The sequence below is a fragment of the Pelodiscus sinensis genome, chromosome 3 (assembly GCF_052426305.1).
Source record: "Pelodiscus sinensis isolate ZL-2025 chromosome 3, ASM5242630v1, whole genome shotgun sequence".
NCBI classification, from domain to species: Eukaryota; Metazoa; Chordata; order Testudines; family Trionychidae; genus Pelodiscus; species Pelodiscus sinensis.
Genome location: NC_143054.1, coordinates 53,717,056 through 53,735,727, shown reverse-complemented (window position 1 = coordinate 53,735,727; position 18,672 = coordinate 53,717,056). Strand labels below are relative to the sequence as shown.

The 18,672-nt window shown below is 42.3% G+C and overlaps 1 protein-coding gene across 1 annotated transcript in view; it reads left to right on the top strand.

Annotated features, from left to right (window-relative positions):
- The window catches only part of COL9A1 (collagen type IX alpha 1 chain), a 110,196-nt gene that overhangs the window by 52,776 nt on the left and 38,748 nt on the right, over nucleotides 1-18,672 (top strand). Inside the window, exons 19-27 of the mRNA XM_006127230.5 lie at nucleotides 746-799; nucleotides 2,153-2,206; nucleotides 10,905-10,958; nucleotides 11,086-11,139; nucleotides 11,267-11,320; nucleotides 11,592-11,645; nucleotides 14,898-14,942; nucleotides 15,716-15,769; nucleotides 15,874-15,927. Of these exons, the coding sequence (XP_006127292.1) occupies nucleotides 746-799; nucleotides 2,153-2,206; nucleotides 10,905-10,958; nucleotides 11,086-11,139; nucleotides 11,267-11,320; nucleotides 11,592-11,645; nucleotides 14,898-14,942; nucleotides 15,716-15,769; nucleotides 15,874-15,927 (477 nt within the window). The remainder of the gene's footprint in view (nucleotides 1-745; nucleotides 800-2,152; nucleotides 2,207-10,904; nucleotides 10,959-11,085; nucleotides 11,140-11,266; nucleotides 11,321-11,591; nucleotides 11,646-14,897; nucleotides 14,943-15,715; nucleotides 15,770-15,873; nucleotides 15,928-18,672) is intronic.

Genomic DNA, 18,672 nt, shown 5'->3' with positions numbered 1-18,672 from the left:
TTTCTTGTACTTCAGACTGATACAATTTCCCTGATAAAGTAGTTGCCTGAGCTCACTATACTAAAATATCCATTTTCTGTTCCTGAAGGGGATCTGTAGTGATTGTCTTCAGACAGGCCTAGTCATTTAACACACTTGTAGTTAGTGGCCTATGCCCAGACAAGTTCTCATGTGGTGAATTCATCAGGAAATAACACAATGCTCTTTCAACTCCACTGCATCATCACTAGGTGGGTTTATTAACAGATCTTCAAAATCACAATATTTTTTAAGTGATGACCACTACAATCCAGGATTCAGAAGGCAGAGAAAGAGATGTCTGCCTAAAAAAAGGTTTTGCTAGGCTGGAGGGGTAGCTTTATAAGGATTGAAATAGTCTGTAAAATGTTTCTTTTAAATACAAAACCCTAGACCCAGTTCCTCACAGATTTTTTTAAGAGATTCTCTTCAACTTTATGAACAATGAGTGTTTTTCTTGGCCCTAAACTATACTTGTGTTTGAAGTTTTGGTGCAGTTTTGGTGTATCTGAGAATTTCTCTAAACTGAACTACCTATGTTCTGATGTGATATTTTATTAATGGTGCAGTTTTCAAATTACCATATGAATTAAACATTTTAATGCAGAAGACAAAGAGAATATATAGTATCTTAAGAAGACTACTATCTGAAAACTACTGTATTTCTACAATGAAAGAGTAGTATGATCTAAATTGTCACAATACTCTTCTTACTTTTCATTTCCAGGGGATTCAAGGTTTGAGAGGCATAACTGGAATAATGGGAGCCAAAGGGAACAAAGTAAGTGCAGTACTAGTAGTTATTGCTATCAGTCATGCAGCTGGTAGCTGGAGTGGGCCACTACACATCACTTTTTAAACCCCGGGTCACTATGCAATGGGAACTTAATTTACACTGGGCATAAACTTCTGAAATAAAACCAAAGTGTATTGACTATTCCTTTCCCTGATTGTGACCTCTTCAACCTGTCTAGTTTTTCTTCTCCTGTTTTTACTTGCTTGCTTTGGTTCATGGGTCACTTTCACTAATTCAGTTTTGATAGCCAGTCACTGAACAGAATGGCACAAATCCAGTCTGAGTATCCAACTCGCGATATGGAAAGCAAAACTCACTGTTTATTGAAATTTATTTCCCTGGTGCAAAAGGCCAGTTCTCAATGTTGACAACATACAATACCTATTCAGATCTATTGATATCCATTGTCCACCCAGATTTTTGCATTTCCTCCATCTTCTCATTCACTTATTACCATGACCAGAATATTTTGGGAATTCATTCTGCTCTTCCTGAATCATTATCCATTCATTAATAACATCTCACTGTTCCTGATTTTTACATGCACTTTGTGGGGGGCAGAATGCAGTGACCAGAATAATCTCTCAACCCATGAAGTGGAACCATTCCATTTTATTTTCTTATTAATCTTCACTGATTTCCTATTAGTCTTTGGAACCCAATCAAACTGCTTCTCTGATTTTTAAATTCTCCATGACTAGCCTTTTCAACTTTTCTGAAATTTTTACTGACTGACTTCTCCCTCTTTCTCTTTCTGCTACTCCAACCATATGTTCCTGCTATGTCCCTTCATGCTCCACTGTTATTTGGCCACTTATATTTCTGCCCCAGCAATACGAAAAACTTAATGGCTCTCTTTGAGACACACGTTCCTTATCCTTTCTAAATCTTTCCTGAATACATTTCTTTTCACATTGACTTATAAGTGATTCTCTCTATAAAGCATTTTTGAAGATAGTTGTATAATACGCTATATAAAAATCAACTGTTTTGAATTATTCAAATGCAGTTCACATGCTGGTGTCAGTCCATAATGCTATATATGTGCAATTTGTTTTGGTGTAATACAGGGAATTAGTTACGGATAACAATGAATTGTTCTAAAATAGTTTTAAGTGGCTTAATTCATCATTGACCAGTACATATTAATAGAGGAATGATGTAATTCCATATATAATATATGCTGGCATTTAACTAGAGTTTAAAGAAAATTAAAAAGCACTTTGTAAAACTATTTGTATTACAAATTCAGAGAGGTGCAGTAAGTGGGATATGTAGATACTCAGTAGGTCTCAGAGTGTCAGCTCTGCTATCTTGTATTATCTCTTTATTTTGTAGGGTGCCCGTGGCCTGGATGGTGACGCTGGTCCTCGAGGGCTCCCTGGTGGATCTGTAAGTAGAGCTTTGTATTAGCAAGATCCTTCAAAGTTAAGTAAGTTTATAGACATATAACAGGCGGATGTCTGCTTTGGCAACGGGTTTCCCTCGGTATGTGGAATTGAAGGTTTTCCTAAACAGAGAGGAGGTAATAAGTGATTTAAGATGTCTTTTCCTTACAAGTATGAAGGTGAGAGTTTACCCTGACATCTCTGATACAAGAGTGCAATTGATCTGTGGATAAATTAAGACCAAAGGACAAAATTCTAGTCTCATTTGATCATTGTAAATTCAGTGTGATTCCACTGATATCAGTACAAATGAGAGAAGAATTTGGGCCACTGAGATTAGTTATGATTTCAAAAGATTACATATTTTCATACCAAGTATTAAATAGTCACTTACCTTAACTAGAATTCAGGGGCAGCTGGTCTTTAAGGGCTCCTGGAACTAGCCCCTAGCTAATTCCACAACAGCCACAATAGACATTGTTCTATCTGTAGTGTGGCTCATGTATTACCACATTGAGAAAGCTGAAATCTTTCCAGCACCTACATTCTCAGCAGCAGTGCTGCTTAATATGTTCATCTCCAGGGCTGAACACATTATTTCACCAAGGTCAAAGGGTTACAGACAATACTTTAGAGCAGGCCACCTGCCCCAGTGCATGTACTTTGCACTGTTTGGCTCCGGGGGTTGGAAGGAGGAATAGATGAAGCACACTGATCTGGCTAGCCCCAGCTGGTTTATAGCTTTTGGGGGACATCTCTAGCTGGCATAAGTCAGAGCAGTTTGAGGGGAGACTTCTCTAGGATAAGTGAGCTATTATTAGTGTTGTTTGTCAGCTTCTCTCTCATTTCCCCTCGGGGTAGGTTTGGTAGGAGGGGAATCATTCTTTGGTAGGCACAACAACAGGTGCAGACAGAACCAATCGAGTTTCCTGCATTCGGACAGGAAAGCAGGAAATGAAACAATCCATGCTGCTTTGTCCAGCCACTTGTGCAGCCTCTTGAGCAGTTGCCTAGCAGGTGAGCTGCATGGCAATTACAGCAATGATGGGAGAGCAGTTGCTCAGTATGCTTCCTACTCACTTCAGAGCTGCTCCTGAGGCAATGGAGAAAGAGGTGACCCCCATCTGCATCCCTGTAGTAAAAGAGTTAATTCAAACACTTTGGTTTAAACATTTCAGGGCATTTTTTTCTTGACATAGTTCATAGAATCATAGAATACTAGGACTGGAAGGGACCTCGAGAGGTCATCGAGTCCAGTCCCTGGCCCTCATGGCAGGACCAAGTACTGTCTAGACCATCCCTGATAGACATTTATCTAACCTACTCTTAAATATCCCTAGAGATGGAGATTTCACAACCTTCCTAGGTAATTTATTCCAGTGTTTAACCATCCTGACAGTTAAGAACTTTTTCCTAATTTCCAACCTAAACCTCCCTTGCTGCAGTTTAAGCCCATTGCTTCTTGTCCTAACCTCACAGCCCAGGAAGAACAAGTTTTCTCCCTCCTCCTTTTGACACCCTTTTAAATACCTAAAAATCACTTTCATGTCCCCTTTTAATCTTCTCTTTTCTAAACTAAACAAGGCCAATTCTTTCAGTCTTCCCTCATAGCTCATTTTCTCTAGACCTTTAATCATTCTTGTCGCTCTTCTCTGTACCCTTTCCAATTTCTCCACATCTTTCTTGAAATGTGGTGCCCAGAACTGGATACAGTACTCCAACTGAGGCCTAATTAGTGCAGAGTAGAGCGGAAGAATGACTTCTCATGTCTTGCTCACAACACACCTGCTAATGCATCCTAGAATCATGTTTGCTTTTTTTGCAACAGCATCATACTGTTGATTCATATTTAGCTTGTGGTCCACTATAACCCATAGATCCCTTTCTGCCATACTCCTTCCTAGACCGTCGCTTTCCATTCTGTATGTGTGAAACTGATTGTTCCTTCCTAAGTGGAGCACTTTGCATTTGTCCTTATTAAACTTCATCCTGTTTACCTTCGACCATTTCTCCAATAGTCCAGATCATTTTGAATTATGACCCTATCCTCCAAAGCAGTTGCAACCCTCTGCAAACTTAATAAGCGTACTTTCTATGCCGATATCTAAATCGTTGCACTGAAAGGGAACAATTCTGTGTCCTGGGGGCCACAAACATTCCCACTCCAGTCTTCAGGTTGGATACCATTGCTTTACATGCTGCTATATACTTCACAGCTGGTTGCAACTGTGAGACTCCTGGTTATGTTGGAACTGCTCTAGTTCCACCTCTGTTTACTGCAGCATGATGTTCTTGTTGGGTAATTTTCACCAGTCCCAGCTGCCATGTTAATGTTCCAAAGTTAGCATTCACTCTTATTTTCCTGTCCAAAACTCTTCAGGTTCTTGTAAAGGCTTCCAAACTTTCTCCAGGCCTCTGGCCCTTTTAGTGAAAGCATGCCCATGGTTGTGTTACATTCAGTATTGAAATACAAACTTTTAAAGAATGATCAGTACAGGTATCCTCAGAGAAAATTAAGAGAGAGGGCACAATAGGCCTCTTTTTCCTTGTACTTCCCTGTCAACCTACCACATCCCCCTAGTTTCCCAGGTTTTCAATTCTCAGATCTAGCTAAACTAATGGGAGAAGGTGGGGAGGAAATGAAGGGAAGGAGAAAGAGATCAAATGATACCATTTAGGGTATGTCTAGACTACATACCTCTGCTGACGGAGACACATAAAATAGGATACCCGACATAGTCAATGAAGCAGGGATTTAAATATTCCCGGCTTCATTAAAATAAAAACGGCCGCCACGCTGTGCCGGTTCAGCTGATCATTGGCACAGCGCACAAGTCAAGACATGGATTGGTCGACAGGGGAAGCCTTTGTCAACTGCTCCTGTAAACCTCATTTCCCTGTCAGCAGAGGCATGTTATCTAGACATACCCTTACTGAGGATTACAGTTGCCACTCTTTGGCATCAGTGTCCCAGTTATAAAGGTTTTCAACATGTTTCATGGGTAAGCAGATTCTGAGGGAATCTGGAAGTAATTGCCCCATATTACCTAAGATCATTCTATTTCTCTAAGGCAGTGGTCCCCAATGCAGTGCCCGCGGGCGCCATGGCGCCCGCTGGGGCATTCGTGTGTGCCCGCTGACAACCTGGACCGGCCCCGCCCCTGGTGCACGGGAGGCGCTGGCCCCAGGCACGTGACACGCACTGGCACTGGGTGCGCAGCGCTTGGGCGGCCCCTGCCCCGGGGCACATGTGGGCGCTCGGGCGCATGGTGCTCGAGCGGCGCCGGTGCTGGCCCCAGGTGTGTGGCTCAGGCGGCAGCGCCGGCCCCGGGCCCACAGCACAAGGCGCTCGGGCGGCCCCAGCCCCGGCCCTAGGGCACACGTCTGCGCCAGGTGCAAGGGCATCCCAGTCCTCTGGTGTGCCCCCGGACGCACGGCCCCGCCCCCAGGCACCCGGCACGTGAATGGCCCCACCTCCCAGGCACCCGGGAACCTCTAAAGGTTGGGGACCACTGCTCTAAGGGTATGTTTACACTATAGCGTTATTTTGAAATATCTTATATATAAATCTATATAAATAGTTAATTCAAAATAAGTCTACACAGAAAATGCATTTCGAAATAGTGTTTGGCTATTTCGAAATAGTGCATCCACAGTGAGTGGACGCTGAATCGCATTTAAGGCCAGACGGAACCAAGGCCAACAGGGCATCAGGTCAGGAGTTACTTTGTGTGGCTGCTGCCTGAGGCTATCTGAGGCCCGTGCTTAAAGGGACCCATCTCCCCCGGATAGCCAGTTGTCAGCTTTCCCTGCTTGCTCGCCTACCTCAATGAGGGAAAGCAAAACATTTTGTCTCTGAGTGCTCTGGTTGCCCTCACTCGTGACATCACAGCACTCTGCAGCATGGAGCCAGAGCTGCCCCTGGGTACTCTGGTGCTTCTTGTGGACGTGTTGCTGTGAGCCTGGCTGCACTTTCTGCAGGCTGCCATCCGGGAGGTCCATTGGGGGCTCTCAGTAACCAAGAAGCCTTGTGGGAGAGCTTCCACCTTGAGGAGCACTAAGAGCCTCCCTGGTCTGCCCCACTGGGTCTTGTGCCTCATTCCTCCCTCACATCCTTCCACTTACCCCTCCCTAACCCCCCTTTCTGATGTCAAATAAAATACACGTATTTTCATGAACACAAACTCTCTTTATTTAACAAAACTAGGCGGGGGGGGGGTGGGAAATGAAACTCTAGTGAGACTGGGGAAAGGAGGTGGGATAGGGGAGAAAAGAGGGTGAGAGTGGGGAGGGGGAAACCTGGGAAGAAGGAGCTGGAAGGAGGAAGCAAGGGGAAGAAGTGGAGGAGAAGCTCAGGGCTCAGGGTTGGGAGGTCTCGCTGGACTAACTTGATTTTCATGCAAACCTGCTCCTGGGTTTGCATGTGGCATTTGGTGGCCAGACTGGCAGCTATCCTGCCATAGACGGCAACGTTCCTCTGTCTAGTGTGGAGATCATGGATGTTGGGGCATCCCCCCCCAAACCTGAATAAGGTCCATGATCTTCATCCTGGACCAGGAAGGCGCCCACCTTCTCCAGGCCCTGGCAGGCTCCTGGGAGCTGGCAGACTGCTCTTGGGGAGCGGTGGAAGGCAGGCTGCCAGTGGCTTGCTGGATCCTGTTTTGGGGCTACTGGGTCGGGGCAGTGACTGCTGGCTCTGGGCTGGCAGGCTTGGAGCTGGCACAGGCACTGTGGCCAGAGTCAAGCCCTTTAAGGGCTTCGGGGAGGGGGGAAGGATAGGAGTGTTCTTGGTTGAGGCTGGAGTGGCCACCAGGGTACCCTGGGAAGGCTGGAGGCCCCCTATTTCGATATAAGTGTCTACAGAGCACTTATTTCGAAATAGCTATTTTGAATTTGGCATTATTCCTTGTGGAATGAGTTTTGCTAAATTTGAATTAAGCACTCCGCTATTTCAAATTTATTTCGAAATAGCAGTTTGGCTGTGTAAACTCTAGGAAAGTTATTTTGACATACCCTAATTGTCTCCCCAAGTACCCTTCACAAACATTTATGCTGTGTCTAGACTGGCAAGTTTTTCCGCAAAAGCAGTTGCTTTTGCAGAAAAACTTGCCAGCTGTCTACACTGGCCACTTGAATTTCTGCAAGAACACTGACTTCCTACTGTCTGAAATCAGTGCTTTTTGCGGAAATACTATGCTGCTCCCGTTCGGGCAAAAGACCCTTTTGCTCCAAGCTTTTGTGCAAAAGGGCCAGTGTAGACAGCTCAGATTTGTTTTGCGCAAAAAAGCCCCAATCGTGAAAATGGCAATTGGGGCTTTTTTGTGGAAAAGTGCGTCTAGATTGGCACGGACGCTTTTCCGCAAAAAGTGCTTTTGCGGAAAAGCGTCCGTGCCAATCTAGGCTCTCTTTTCCACAAATGCTTTTAATGGAAAACTTTTCCGTTAAAAGCATTTGCGGAAAATCATGCCAGTCTAGACGCAGCCTTTTAGTTCAGGGGAGGGCAACTAATGGTCCATGTGCTAGATCTGGTCTGCTAGGATTAGCCCTTGGCGGGCCACCACTGCTATATTTACTTGCGCCTTCTCAGGTATCGCCATTCCCTGCCAATGGGAGCTGTGGGAAGCTGTATCCCAGTCCGCACCGTGATCTGCGGTCAACAGGAGCTGCAGTTGCTGGTACCTGTGGAGGTGCAGGTAAATATAGTGGTGGCATCTCTCAAGGGGCTAACTATGGCGAATCACCACCATTTTATTGCCCACTCTAACCTAGGTTCATTATTCTTCTTGGCTATGTCTACACTGCAGGCTTTTTGAGCAAGAACAGGTGTTCTTAAACAAAAACATGCGGCGCGTCTACACAGCACGCATGTTCTTGAGCAAGTAAATTTACAGTAAAGCATTGGAACAGAGGGCTTCTTGCGCAAGAGTTATTCCTCTCTCCACGAGGAGTAAGCCCTGTTGCTCACGAGCTGTTGAGCAAGAAGGCAGTGTGGACGGGCAACAGAGGTTTCTTGTGCAAGAAAACCCTATGGCTAAAATGGTCATCAGAGCTTTCTTGTGAAAGAGAGCATCCACACTGCCATGGATGCTTTTGTGCAAAAGCACATCTCTTGTGCAAAAGCATATGGCAGTGCGGACGCATTCTCGCACAAGAATTTTTGTGCAGAAACTCCTGCACAAAACAATTCTTGAGCAAAGCCTGCAGTGTCGACATAGCTCTCTCATTGTGACCCCAACCACCCTTCACATAACATTCTACCTTATAGTTGATCTGACTTAATCTATGTTAGATGGGATTTCTTCATGCAGAAGGATATAAGCATTTACTGTATGAATTTTAATGTGTGTAAATATTTTTTTCTCCAGTCCATGATGTAACATTGCACAATTAACCTGTGTGTGTTTGAGCATTTCTATGTCTGAAGCATGAGGAACAGATGATTTTCTATAACTTATAAAAGAAGATGGGCTAGACTAAGGTGGTATAACAACTCATATTTTTCAAATAACACGTGTAACAAATAAAGAAAAAATGTTTTTTAAAAAATTGGGCACGTCATACATAACTTTGCATCTATCCCTGTCCACTCTCGTAACATGGCTATGGGCACTCTTATGTTTTGAAAACACAAAAATCACTTGTTTTACAAACAAAACAGAAAAACTTCTCCCTTAATTATTCAGTTGAATGATATGCTTCCTTTTCATATACGAGGATAAGCAGATGCTTCCTTTTCATATACGAGGATAAGCAAATAATTTTAGCTCCAATAGAAGCTAAATATTATTCATTTACACAAGGGCACTTTATCCCTTTTCTAACAATATTTGTTTTGGTGGCGAAAACAGTTTGGGTGGTTTAGATATTATAATAAAAGAATTCAATATATTTAGAAATAAAAGAGAATAAAAGAGAAATAAAAGCAGAGAAATTGTTCTAATTAAGCACCTTTATACTGGTGGTATTGTGTATTGTATCAGCTTTTTTCAGACATTTTGAGTATGATAATGTTGCTACTGAAGTTAATGATACAACTTGATAACAGCAGAGCAAGCACTTATTAAAAATATGTTTACTCCTCACTGCAAAGTCTGTAAACTCCTCTTGAGCTCTGAAGGTGAAGTGGGTTGTTTTCTTTTTGCACACTATTATTATACATTGGAACAGATCCATAAAATGACTCTTGGCTCAATGGTTCAGTATTTAACTTTCCGGTACCTTATCTCCAATGGAATCCTCAGCCTTAAGTTAGGTGTCCAGGCTCCACATATAATGCATGGGCAGAGTTAGGTGCTAAAGAAAAAGATTCACAAAAGCCAGCCAGCTGAGAGGGGAGCTGCCAGAACTAGACAACAGGAAATGCTTATGACATGGGTGATATCTAAGTCCAGTTCTCCGAAAAGCTTTCTTCCAAAACCTGAAGAAGAGTCTATGTTCCATTTTAACTGCCACGTCGTGAATTTTGGAAATGGTTGCCGGCCTCCCCAGAAGGGGAGGGGCCTCAGGCAGAAGAGGTGGGCCTCGGGTGGAAGGGGCAGGGCTGATTGGCCTGGGGCAAGGAGTGTGTGAAGTCTTTGATCCCATCCTGCCATGGGTGCCTGGCTCTTAGTTTCCCTCTGGGCACCATGTGCCCCTGGTGGTATGAGGAGACTTCCTGTGGTCCTTCCACCTCCAAGCCAATCGGGGACGCATCCCATCCCTGCCAAGGAAGGAAGGAAGGATGCAGCAGCATAAGGAGAGGGGCCAAAGGGAGGCTTTCCCCTTAGTTCGGGAGGCACCTCCCCTCCCCTCACAGTGCTGTGCTTCCCAACCACTAGAAAGGGCCTGGAGATGGGTGAGAAGACATAGTCCCTGGCTCTCCTGCCCTGCCCAGCCCACCAGGGGCATGTGGTTTTCTCTGCGGTTGGAGGGGAGCATGCAAAGTCTCTCTCTCCTTGCCCCACCATGCCAGGGGTGTGTGGTTTCCTGATGTGATCTCGACTTGCCTGCGGGTGGGGGCGTGGCAGGGCAGCTGCAGGATGGATTTGTGGCCCAGTCAATTTTTAAGTAGTTTCTATCAAGTAGAAATCAGGCAAGTGGTGACACCTCTTGTGTGAGCACTTTAACTTCTAGCCTTGATCAGGGCCTAACAACTATAAACTGCATAATCCAATCCACGTCAATGTAAATTACATTTTAGTTTCAATGTAAATTAGACATATTTATTTAGAATTAGTGCTTCCTCCTCAGAAAAAATATAGATTTGCTCACTCAGAGCATAAATACTTAAATACCTGTAATGATGTTTTGATGCAATAAAGGGAGGAAAAGTACCAGCTAATATATTTTAAAGGGTTGAGAAAACAACGTACCTACCTATAATTGCCCAAATGGACTAGTGAGCAGACACTAGCATGCAGTGGATTTAGATATCTTTATGTACCCAAACTCCAACAGGCTTCACTGGGAACTTTAGATGTTCCAAAATAATGCAAAAAAGAGACATAGACCTGAAATTCACCATTTAGAAGGGAACCACAAAGTTGCTATGTACCAGTTAAAGCCGACCTAAACCCTTGATTTGGGGTTCTAGTTTTGCAAAGGCCAAGCACACACTTTCTTCAGAAGAGTGAATTTCACCTTTGATTTTCTATGTGATTTATTTTAATCAATATGACTAACTTTATTCTGACTTTGTTGCTAAATGAAAATATTTCCTGCAGGGTGACCAGGGACAGAGAGGTCTACGGGGAGAAACAGGTCCAAAAGGAGACAGGGTAGGTTCAAGTAACATTTACAAGCAAACATTTAGCAATAATAGTATATATCTCATTACATGTGCTGATGGTAACTTACCTAATACATGATGCTTCATGCATCTGTCACTTCAATTTTTTTTTTTAGGGTCCTCAAGGTATTAGAGGAATAACCGGTCTCCCGGGGCCTAAAGGAGAAGCTGTATGTATATCTCATTTATTTTAAAAACTTGCTCCCTCTCATGATCCTTTATGTTGCAAATGCTGGGGAGTAGCATTAAGCCAAGCAATGAATGTTTTTCATAACAATTTGCTATTTATGTTTAAAGGGCTTACCGGGGGTTGATGGCCGAGAAGGGATCCCTGGAATGCCTGGAGCAAAGGTAGGCAACTGTAGTCTATCTAGCAATCTCAGTTTACATGTAATTTGATTCACATTGTTCTAATTGCAGTAGCTCCACTCACTAACATATATATTTTGTGTGTTTTTCATTTGTGTTACTGCTTTTGGTTTGTAAACAATACTGTGGCAATTTGTCGTATACTTGGCTAATCTAAATGTCTACAGTCACTCTATTTCTGCTTTCTAGGAATAAAGTTTTTTAACTTATTTAATACAATTTTATATAATTTATGTAAATCTTTTTTTTTCAGGGTGAATCAGGAAAACCTGGTGTTCCAGGTGATGCAGGACTTCAAGGACTGCCAGTAGGTATCTTATCTTTAAATGTGGAAGTAGTATTCCATTCAAACACAAAGAAGGGAACAGGTCCTCAGATTCATTTGTACCCAGTGTTGTGCTTCATTGCTATTCAACTTTGGGTGGAAAAATTGAGTGAATGCTGTAGGAAGGCTAACTCCAGTGCAAGAGTGATTTGGAAGTATATAGCCACAATAGAGGTTGCATGCAAAACAGCCTCTTGGCTGTCTGCATAATAGGGAAGTAGATTACTAAATAAGGATGAACCCACATGTAATTTCACTGGGAGTTCTTTCTGGCCTAGGGGTTCAATGCTTTGCAGACAATTATAACAGCCCACGGGCTACTCTAAAAGAGCACATAGCAAAAGTCCTGGGAATTAGGATCAGAACAGGGTAAGCAGGAGCTTTATACACCTGACTTTTGCTCTGTGCACAGTGGGCATATCTGAGGATGTGTCCCAAAAAGTTTTTAATTTTGCAGAAGTTTTTCCAGGCAGTGAAGTTTACTAAACCTTGTCTTAAAAGCAGTGGTTTATGAGTCTGAGTTGGATTTAAATATAAAGGAATTAGTTTATAAATCAATAGAATACTGTTTTCATTCTTTCTACCAGTATTTAGTCTTTATTCAGTTCTTTTTACTCATTATCTCGCTGTAATTCTGTCCACCTATCTAGGTTTATATACTTACTCATCACACATTGAAATGAAGAGAGTTAAGTGCCTAAATATCTTTCTGAATCCTATGCTGAGTGCCTTATAAATTTTAACATAAGCATCCAGGATTACTTGTTGGAATGCATTTATTTGGTGTGGCTTTTGGATTTCATGCTGTAGGATGTGAGGGTTGTGGTCATCCTGATGTGTAGGAGGCATTGCTGCTGCTGAGGTAGTTGTTTTTGTCTGAGTTATAGGATTGAAGCTAGATTCCAATATTTGTATATCAGGATTTTATTTTGTCTTTATCAACACTAAAGCTATGTCTAGACTGCAAGCCTCTTTCGAAAGAGGCTTTTTTGAAAGTATCTTTTGAAAAAGCCTCTTTTGAAAAAGAGTGTCTAGACTGCAAGCAGTACTTTCGAAAAAGCAAGCCGCTTTTTCGAAAGAAAGCAGCGAGTGAGTCTGGATGCTCTCTTTCTAAAAAGCACTGTTGGCATTCAATAACACCTTTTTTCGAAAGAGCACTTTCGAAAAAAGGCGTTCTTCCTCGTGAAATGACGTTTACCGCCGTCGAAAGAAAAGCCGCGTTCTTTCGATTTAATTTAAAGGTGAAGGTTTTTTTTTAAAAAAAGGCCACTTTTTTCGAAAAAACCCTTGAGTCTGGACACAGCCTAAGAGCTAACTCCTCAGATGTGCTGATCTTGTGTTTGGGAAAGAAAGCGAGGTAGTGAAAGATAGCTTTCCACCTTCCCTAATCTCCAGACTGACTGAGGGCCAAACTGATCCACAGTTCAGGTTAGAACAGCCTAAGGCTGACCAAGTAAGTATACCTTAGGTGAAGTAATTCCCCATGGCTGTTCTGCAGAATCCCCTGTTTTGTTCTAGGCTTGCTGGAGCACCCCATATTTTCCTCCTGCCCCAAAATGTCCCATATGGAAAGAGTGTGGGGGAGCTAGTGGTCAGATGCACTTGCTTTTTGTAGGTGAGGGATTTGCCTGTTATAGGAGAATCACCGGCTATCCCATTATGGGGCTCTCTGCACTTGACTGTTAAAAGGGTTTCATTTAATTCAAACAGTATGAATGACTAAGAACAAATTTAATCTACCATAAAATATGTACATAAAAAGCATAGCACTATTCTGCTGTTAAAATACAGTGCTATTCTTAATTCATGTACCATTTCAGTAATTACATTTTTATTTTTAATCTTGTAGTTTATAGTTTTAAAATGATGAATATGTTAGGAATATGGATAGTGCATAATATTCCCAAATTAAAAACTTTGTTTCCTTTATATTTGCAGATAGAGAAAAAAATCAATCTCTAGTGCCAGGGAAAAGAATATTACCTAGGCTGGTTACAATCACTCTGCTCGCTATGCCTACACTACGAGTTTTTGCTAGAAGAGGCAATGCAAATGATGTGCTGATTAGCATTTTGTTGTGCTTCATTTGCATAATCTATTCCGAGTGTTTTTGCACAAGAGGTTTTTTGCGCAAAAATAAGCAGTGTGGCCATGTCCGTTTTGCGCAAAAAACCCTTTGGCTGTGTCTACACTGCACCCCTTTTCCGGAAAAGGGATGCAGATTAGACACTTTGGAATAGGCAAATCCGCGGGGGATTTAAATATCCCCCGCGGCATTTGCACTAACATGGCTGCCGCTTTTTTCCGGCTTGGGGATAACCTGGAGAAAAGCGCCAGTCTAGACGTGATTCTCCGGAAAATAAGCCCTTTTCCAGAGGATCTCTTATTCCTACTTGAAAGAATAAACACAGCCTTTTTGTGCAAAGCACAGTCTTTCACCTCCCTAACCCGGGACTCTGGTCCAGCAACATCCATGATCTGGCATGGACATGGTTATTTCTGGGCCACAGAGCCCAGGAATAGGGAGATCTGGTGCTGGGGTAGGAGCCCAGTGTGGGGGAAGGGACAGCAACTCAGGTGGGAGTGCCCTGTCAGGGATGGAGGGCGGTCAGCATGGCAGAGAGTTCTGGACACAGTGGTCCAGGAGCTCCAGCCCAGGAGAGACCAGGAAGCTCTGGCCTTGCCACAGAGCTCTGGCCCCAGCCCCAGAGCCAGGCAGCTGTGGAGTTTCCTGGCTGCTATTGCGGCAGGAGCTCTGCAGCCACCTGGCTCCATAGCTGAGGCTGAGGCCAGAACTCCCTGGCTGTGCCTGGGGCTGGAGCTCCCTGGCCTGTGGGGCCAGAACAGGGCCAGAGTTCGGCCAGGGAGCTCCAGCTCTAGTGGCAGCCAGGAAGCTTCAGCCCCAGCCCCCAGCCGCAGAACCAGCTGAGCCAGGTATTGTGGCCATTAGGGGAGGGGCTTTCCCTGGTTCAGCAAATCCTCTCATTCAGGACTGGTCAGGTCCTGAGGGAGCCAGACCAGAGAGGTCCAACCTGTACTACTTACCTGCTTCATGGGGGGGCAGCTGTTTGGAAAGTGTATCTGGATCTTCAGATAAAAGCACTAGAAAAGTGTAAATTATTATTGTGAGAATATAGAGTTACGTTTTTAACAACAGTTTCAGCAGGTGCTTTTTATACTTCTCTATACTCTGTAGTAACATATAGGTGATATTTATAATGTTGTTTCTTTTAGGGTTTACCTGGCTCCCCAGGTGTCAAAGGTCTTTCTGGCCCAAAGGTAAAATATCGTAGTTTAAATAATCCATTTCTTCTCTAAAACTGGATCTTGTGTGTATCAAATTCTAAAACAGCCAATGATGTTTTGTTCCTCTTATCATTGTGATAAAATGAAGAAAATATCTGTTGATATAAAAAATGATACATGCCAGATAAGTAAATAAACACTTAATCAGTGGCTGGTCTGCAGTTTTTGTAGTTCTTTCATTGTGACAATAGCATTGATCTTGCATAAAAGACAAGAGAAGGTTTTGTTGATTCCAAATACTTAAAAATGAGTATTTTTAAAATGCAACATATAGAAATTCTATGGAATTCACTGCTAAAGGATATAATTGACACAAATAGCATATTATACTTAAAAAAAGTATTAGATACATTAGTAAGACCAACTTATGCAGCTGCATTACATGGATAAAATGACAAAAGCTTTTGATTCTAACAGACTAAAAGAAATTTTTTTGAGGAAAACCATGAGCAACTCAAAACAGATCTAATTGGAAGTTGGGATTCAATTTAAATAAATTGCATGTGTCCATGTAGTCACTACAATTGGCGTCCCATCAATATGTTTTGTTGCTGTCCAAAAGTAAGAGAAGAACTTAGAGGCATTGCATACAAGAGAATCAGATGGGGAATAAAGAGTAAGAGCAAAAATGGGTACAACAAGTGATTTGATTTCATTGCTTGTTAATTTTTTTTGTTAATGTTCTTAAACTGCTGTGGTAACTGGTAGCTTGGCATGGTTAACATTTTAACTTTTCTGTCTAACAGGGTAATGCAGGTGCCCCTGGGAGAGCAGGTTTGATGGGAAATTCTGGTAAACCTGTAAGATCACTTTTCTTCTTTTCTGAGTCTTTCACAAGAACATTCCTATTTTGTGCAAAGAATCAGTTTTCAATCATGCTTTATTCTTATTATCATGAAAACAGGGTGAACAAGGACCACAGGGAGTACAGGGACCAATAGGACCAAGGGGTCCACCTGTAAGTATTTGAATTGTTTCCTACTGTGTACATTTTGAATTGTAATGTATCAGGTCCTGAAGTACCCAGCAATGTAGTCTACATGCTATGTATCATAGTGCCAGTTTTTTTAAGGAAAACACTAAGAGCTCTAATTCCTTAGTCAAGAGGATGAGCTTCAACTCACAAAAAAAAAAAAAAAAAATCCCCAAAGCTCTTGTGTTCATGCATACAGTATGCACAGAATTCAGCTGGACTTAAACAAAACAATAGATACAAATATTCCACTACTTATTTTTTTTGGAGGGGAGGGAGTGGCAAATTTTAAATCGAAACATGGATCCTCATGTGGAAGCTAGACCCTTTTTTCATAATGCACTGAGCAAAATCCTCACATCCAGATAGAAAGACCCATAGATGCACATGTACAGAGCCACGTAGTCAAGAGTGGGAACCAAAGCCCAACACTTTCAACACTGACAGCATAATCCCTATAAATTAAGTTTAAAAAGGAATTGCATTAGCTATCAGCAAAGAACATGCTCTTCCTTTACAAGGCTAGGTTTAGCAACAGAAGAGGCATCATCATATGCAGTGAGCCAGTGCTTTACAGCCACACATCTGAACATTGGCCTGCTAAACATGAATTTTGTAGCATGGATGCATTTTGTAATGTTTCAATAGATATACTCACCGGTGATGGGGGCTGGGCTGGAAGTGCTTTCAACAGCAGAAACTCCCTCTGATGTTAGAGGGGCATGTACTTTCACTGAAGATTGATTCCACAGCACTACCTAATTTAAAAACATTTAGAGAAGCTTTTGCAAGATGGTTAGTTGAGGGTAAGAAGAATAAGGCTTGAGGGAGAGTGGGTAGGAGAAGAAAGAGGTTACACAGAGAAGGATGGTGGCACTCACTGAAGCGCAGTGGTGAAGACAGAGGGACACAGTCTCTGCTGTAGATGAGATATGAGCAGTGGTGATTGTCAGGGACTAGTAAGAGCTTTCTGATTTTCTCTCTCTGTCTCTTGCCTGGGAAGAGAAGTTAGAAGAGCATGAGGCTGCTGGAATAGTCCCCAACAGACTGTCTGTGAGTTGAGGGTAGCTTAAATGCACTAGAATTCACAGAGTTAGATCATTTGCTGCTCAGAAGAGCCCATGCCTCATGACCTAAGTTCCTCTCTCGCCATTTCACTCCAGAGGTGCTCACTTGGAACCTACTGATCTTGTGCTATGATATAACATTAGTAATTTACTTTTAAGGGGAAATAGGCAGGAAAATTGGCTCATACAACCAATTGTTTTCTGACTTTTAATAGTTAAGAAATCTCAGCTAAAGAACAGGTTTACTTCTCCTCTCTGTATGTTTTTCAGGTTTGCATTTCCATTTGCCGAATACACTTTATTATAACACACTATATTTTTGAAACACACTTTGGCATGACTTTTGGCCATTGGTTACCTAGGAAGGATATTAAAATAGATAACATGACCATATATACTCAGAATGTTGGAACACAATATCTCATACCTGCCATAACTATACTCATAAAAGCTTGAGTTCATTGGTAGCCTCCAACTGAATTAGTTTGGATGGAATGGAATTTTCTTCTGAACTGTTCTACTGGCATTGCTCTCCTAAATACTTACGAAACACATAAAAGTTATAATTTGATCTGAATAAAGTACCTCTCTAAATTGATAATGCAAAATAATCTGCTGAACTATGCCTTTAATCCCATAACATGCAAGTTTGAGTTTATGAAACCAATGGTCCAGAGAAATAGGAGTTGACATGCTGGGTTAATTATTAGCAACCCTGTTGTCAGACAGAAACGTTTAATGCAGATTAAATACAATGATTTTTCTGTTTGCCCTTGCAGAGATCAGAGGAACATGTTCCACTCATTTCATTTAATCATTCAGTAGTGCAACAGTTTCTGTAAACATGCAAGAAATATGGGGGAAAAAATCTAGAAAAGAGTGGCTTCAAGTCCACAAAAATAAAGGAACAGCTTGTGAATGTTATCATTATAGGGAATTAGAAATAAAGCACATCACACAGATTTAAGTAGAATGATGTAGTTTTTCAGCCATAGCATTTTATTCCCCCCAAATATATAGGCTACCTTTTGGATGAAAACTCTGACACTGTTCAGTGCCATTTTACTGAGGCAAACTGTGAATGGTGGTCACAGGTTCCTGCTGTCTGGGTAACCAGGGTGGGAAATCAGGGTAGGAAGTCCAAGTCATTTTCACGCATGAGCTTCAATGATAGTGAGAAGAGTCAGGAATCTATGTTCAGTTTAGGGAGGATAGTTGAGATTCACTTTATTTTGGACAAAATTCTGCCTTGTCCTTGCTTGTATGCTCAGTTGTGCAGCAGGCACATTCCTTGTACTCTTTGTATATCAACATTTGCTCTCCCCCTACTACTCAGTTACAACTTGCCTCCTGACCTGTCTCCTCTGCAGTGCCCAATAGGTATAGCACCTTGTGCTCGCTGCACTCTCTTTTACTCTGGACTGTGCATAACCTGTGGGAGCTTTTATCTGAAACTTGTAGCAGATGCTGTACAGTTTCTGCATATGCTGGAAGTAGTATTAGTTCTGCTGATGGTGTAGGGATGACAGTTCTCCAACAGAATTGGTCCTATAGTTGGATGGGGTCTACAAAGAAAAAGAATGGCCTTACTGTGAAGTTTTATGAAATCCAGTGTTAAGTGATAGTCATTGCAACATATGGTGACAGCATTCAGAACAGCTGG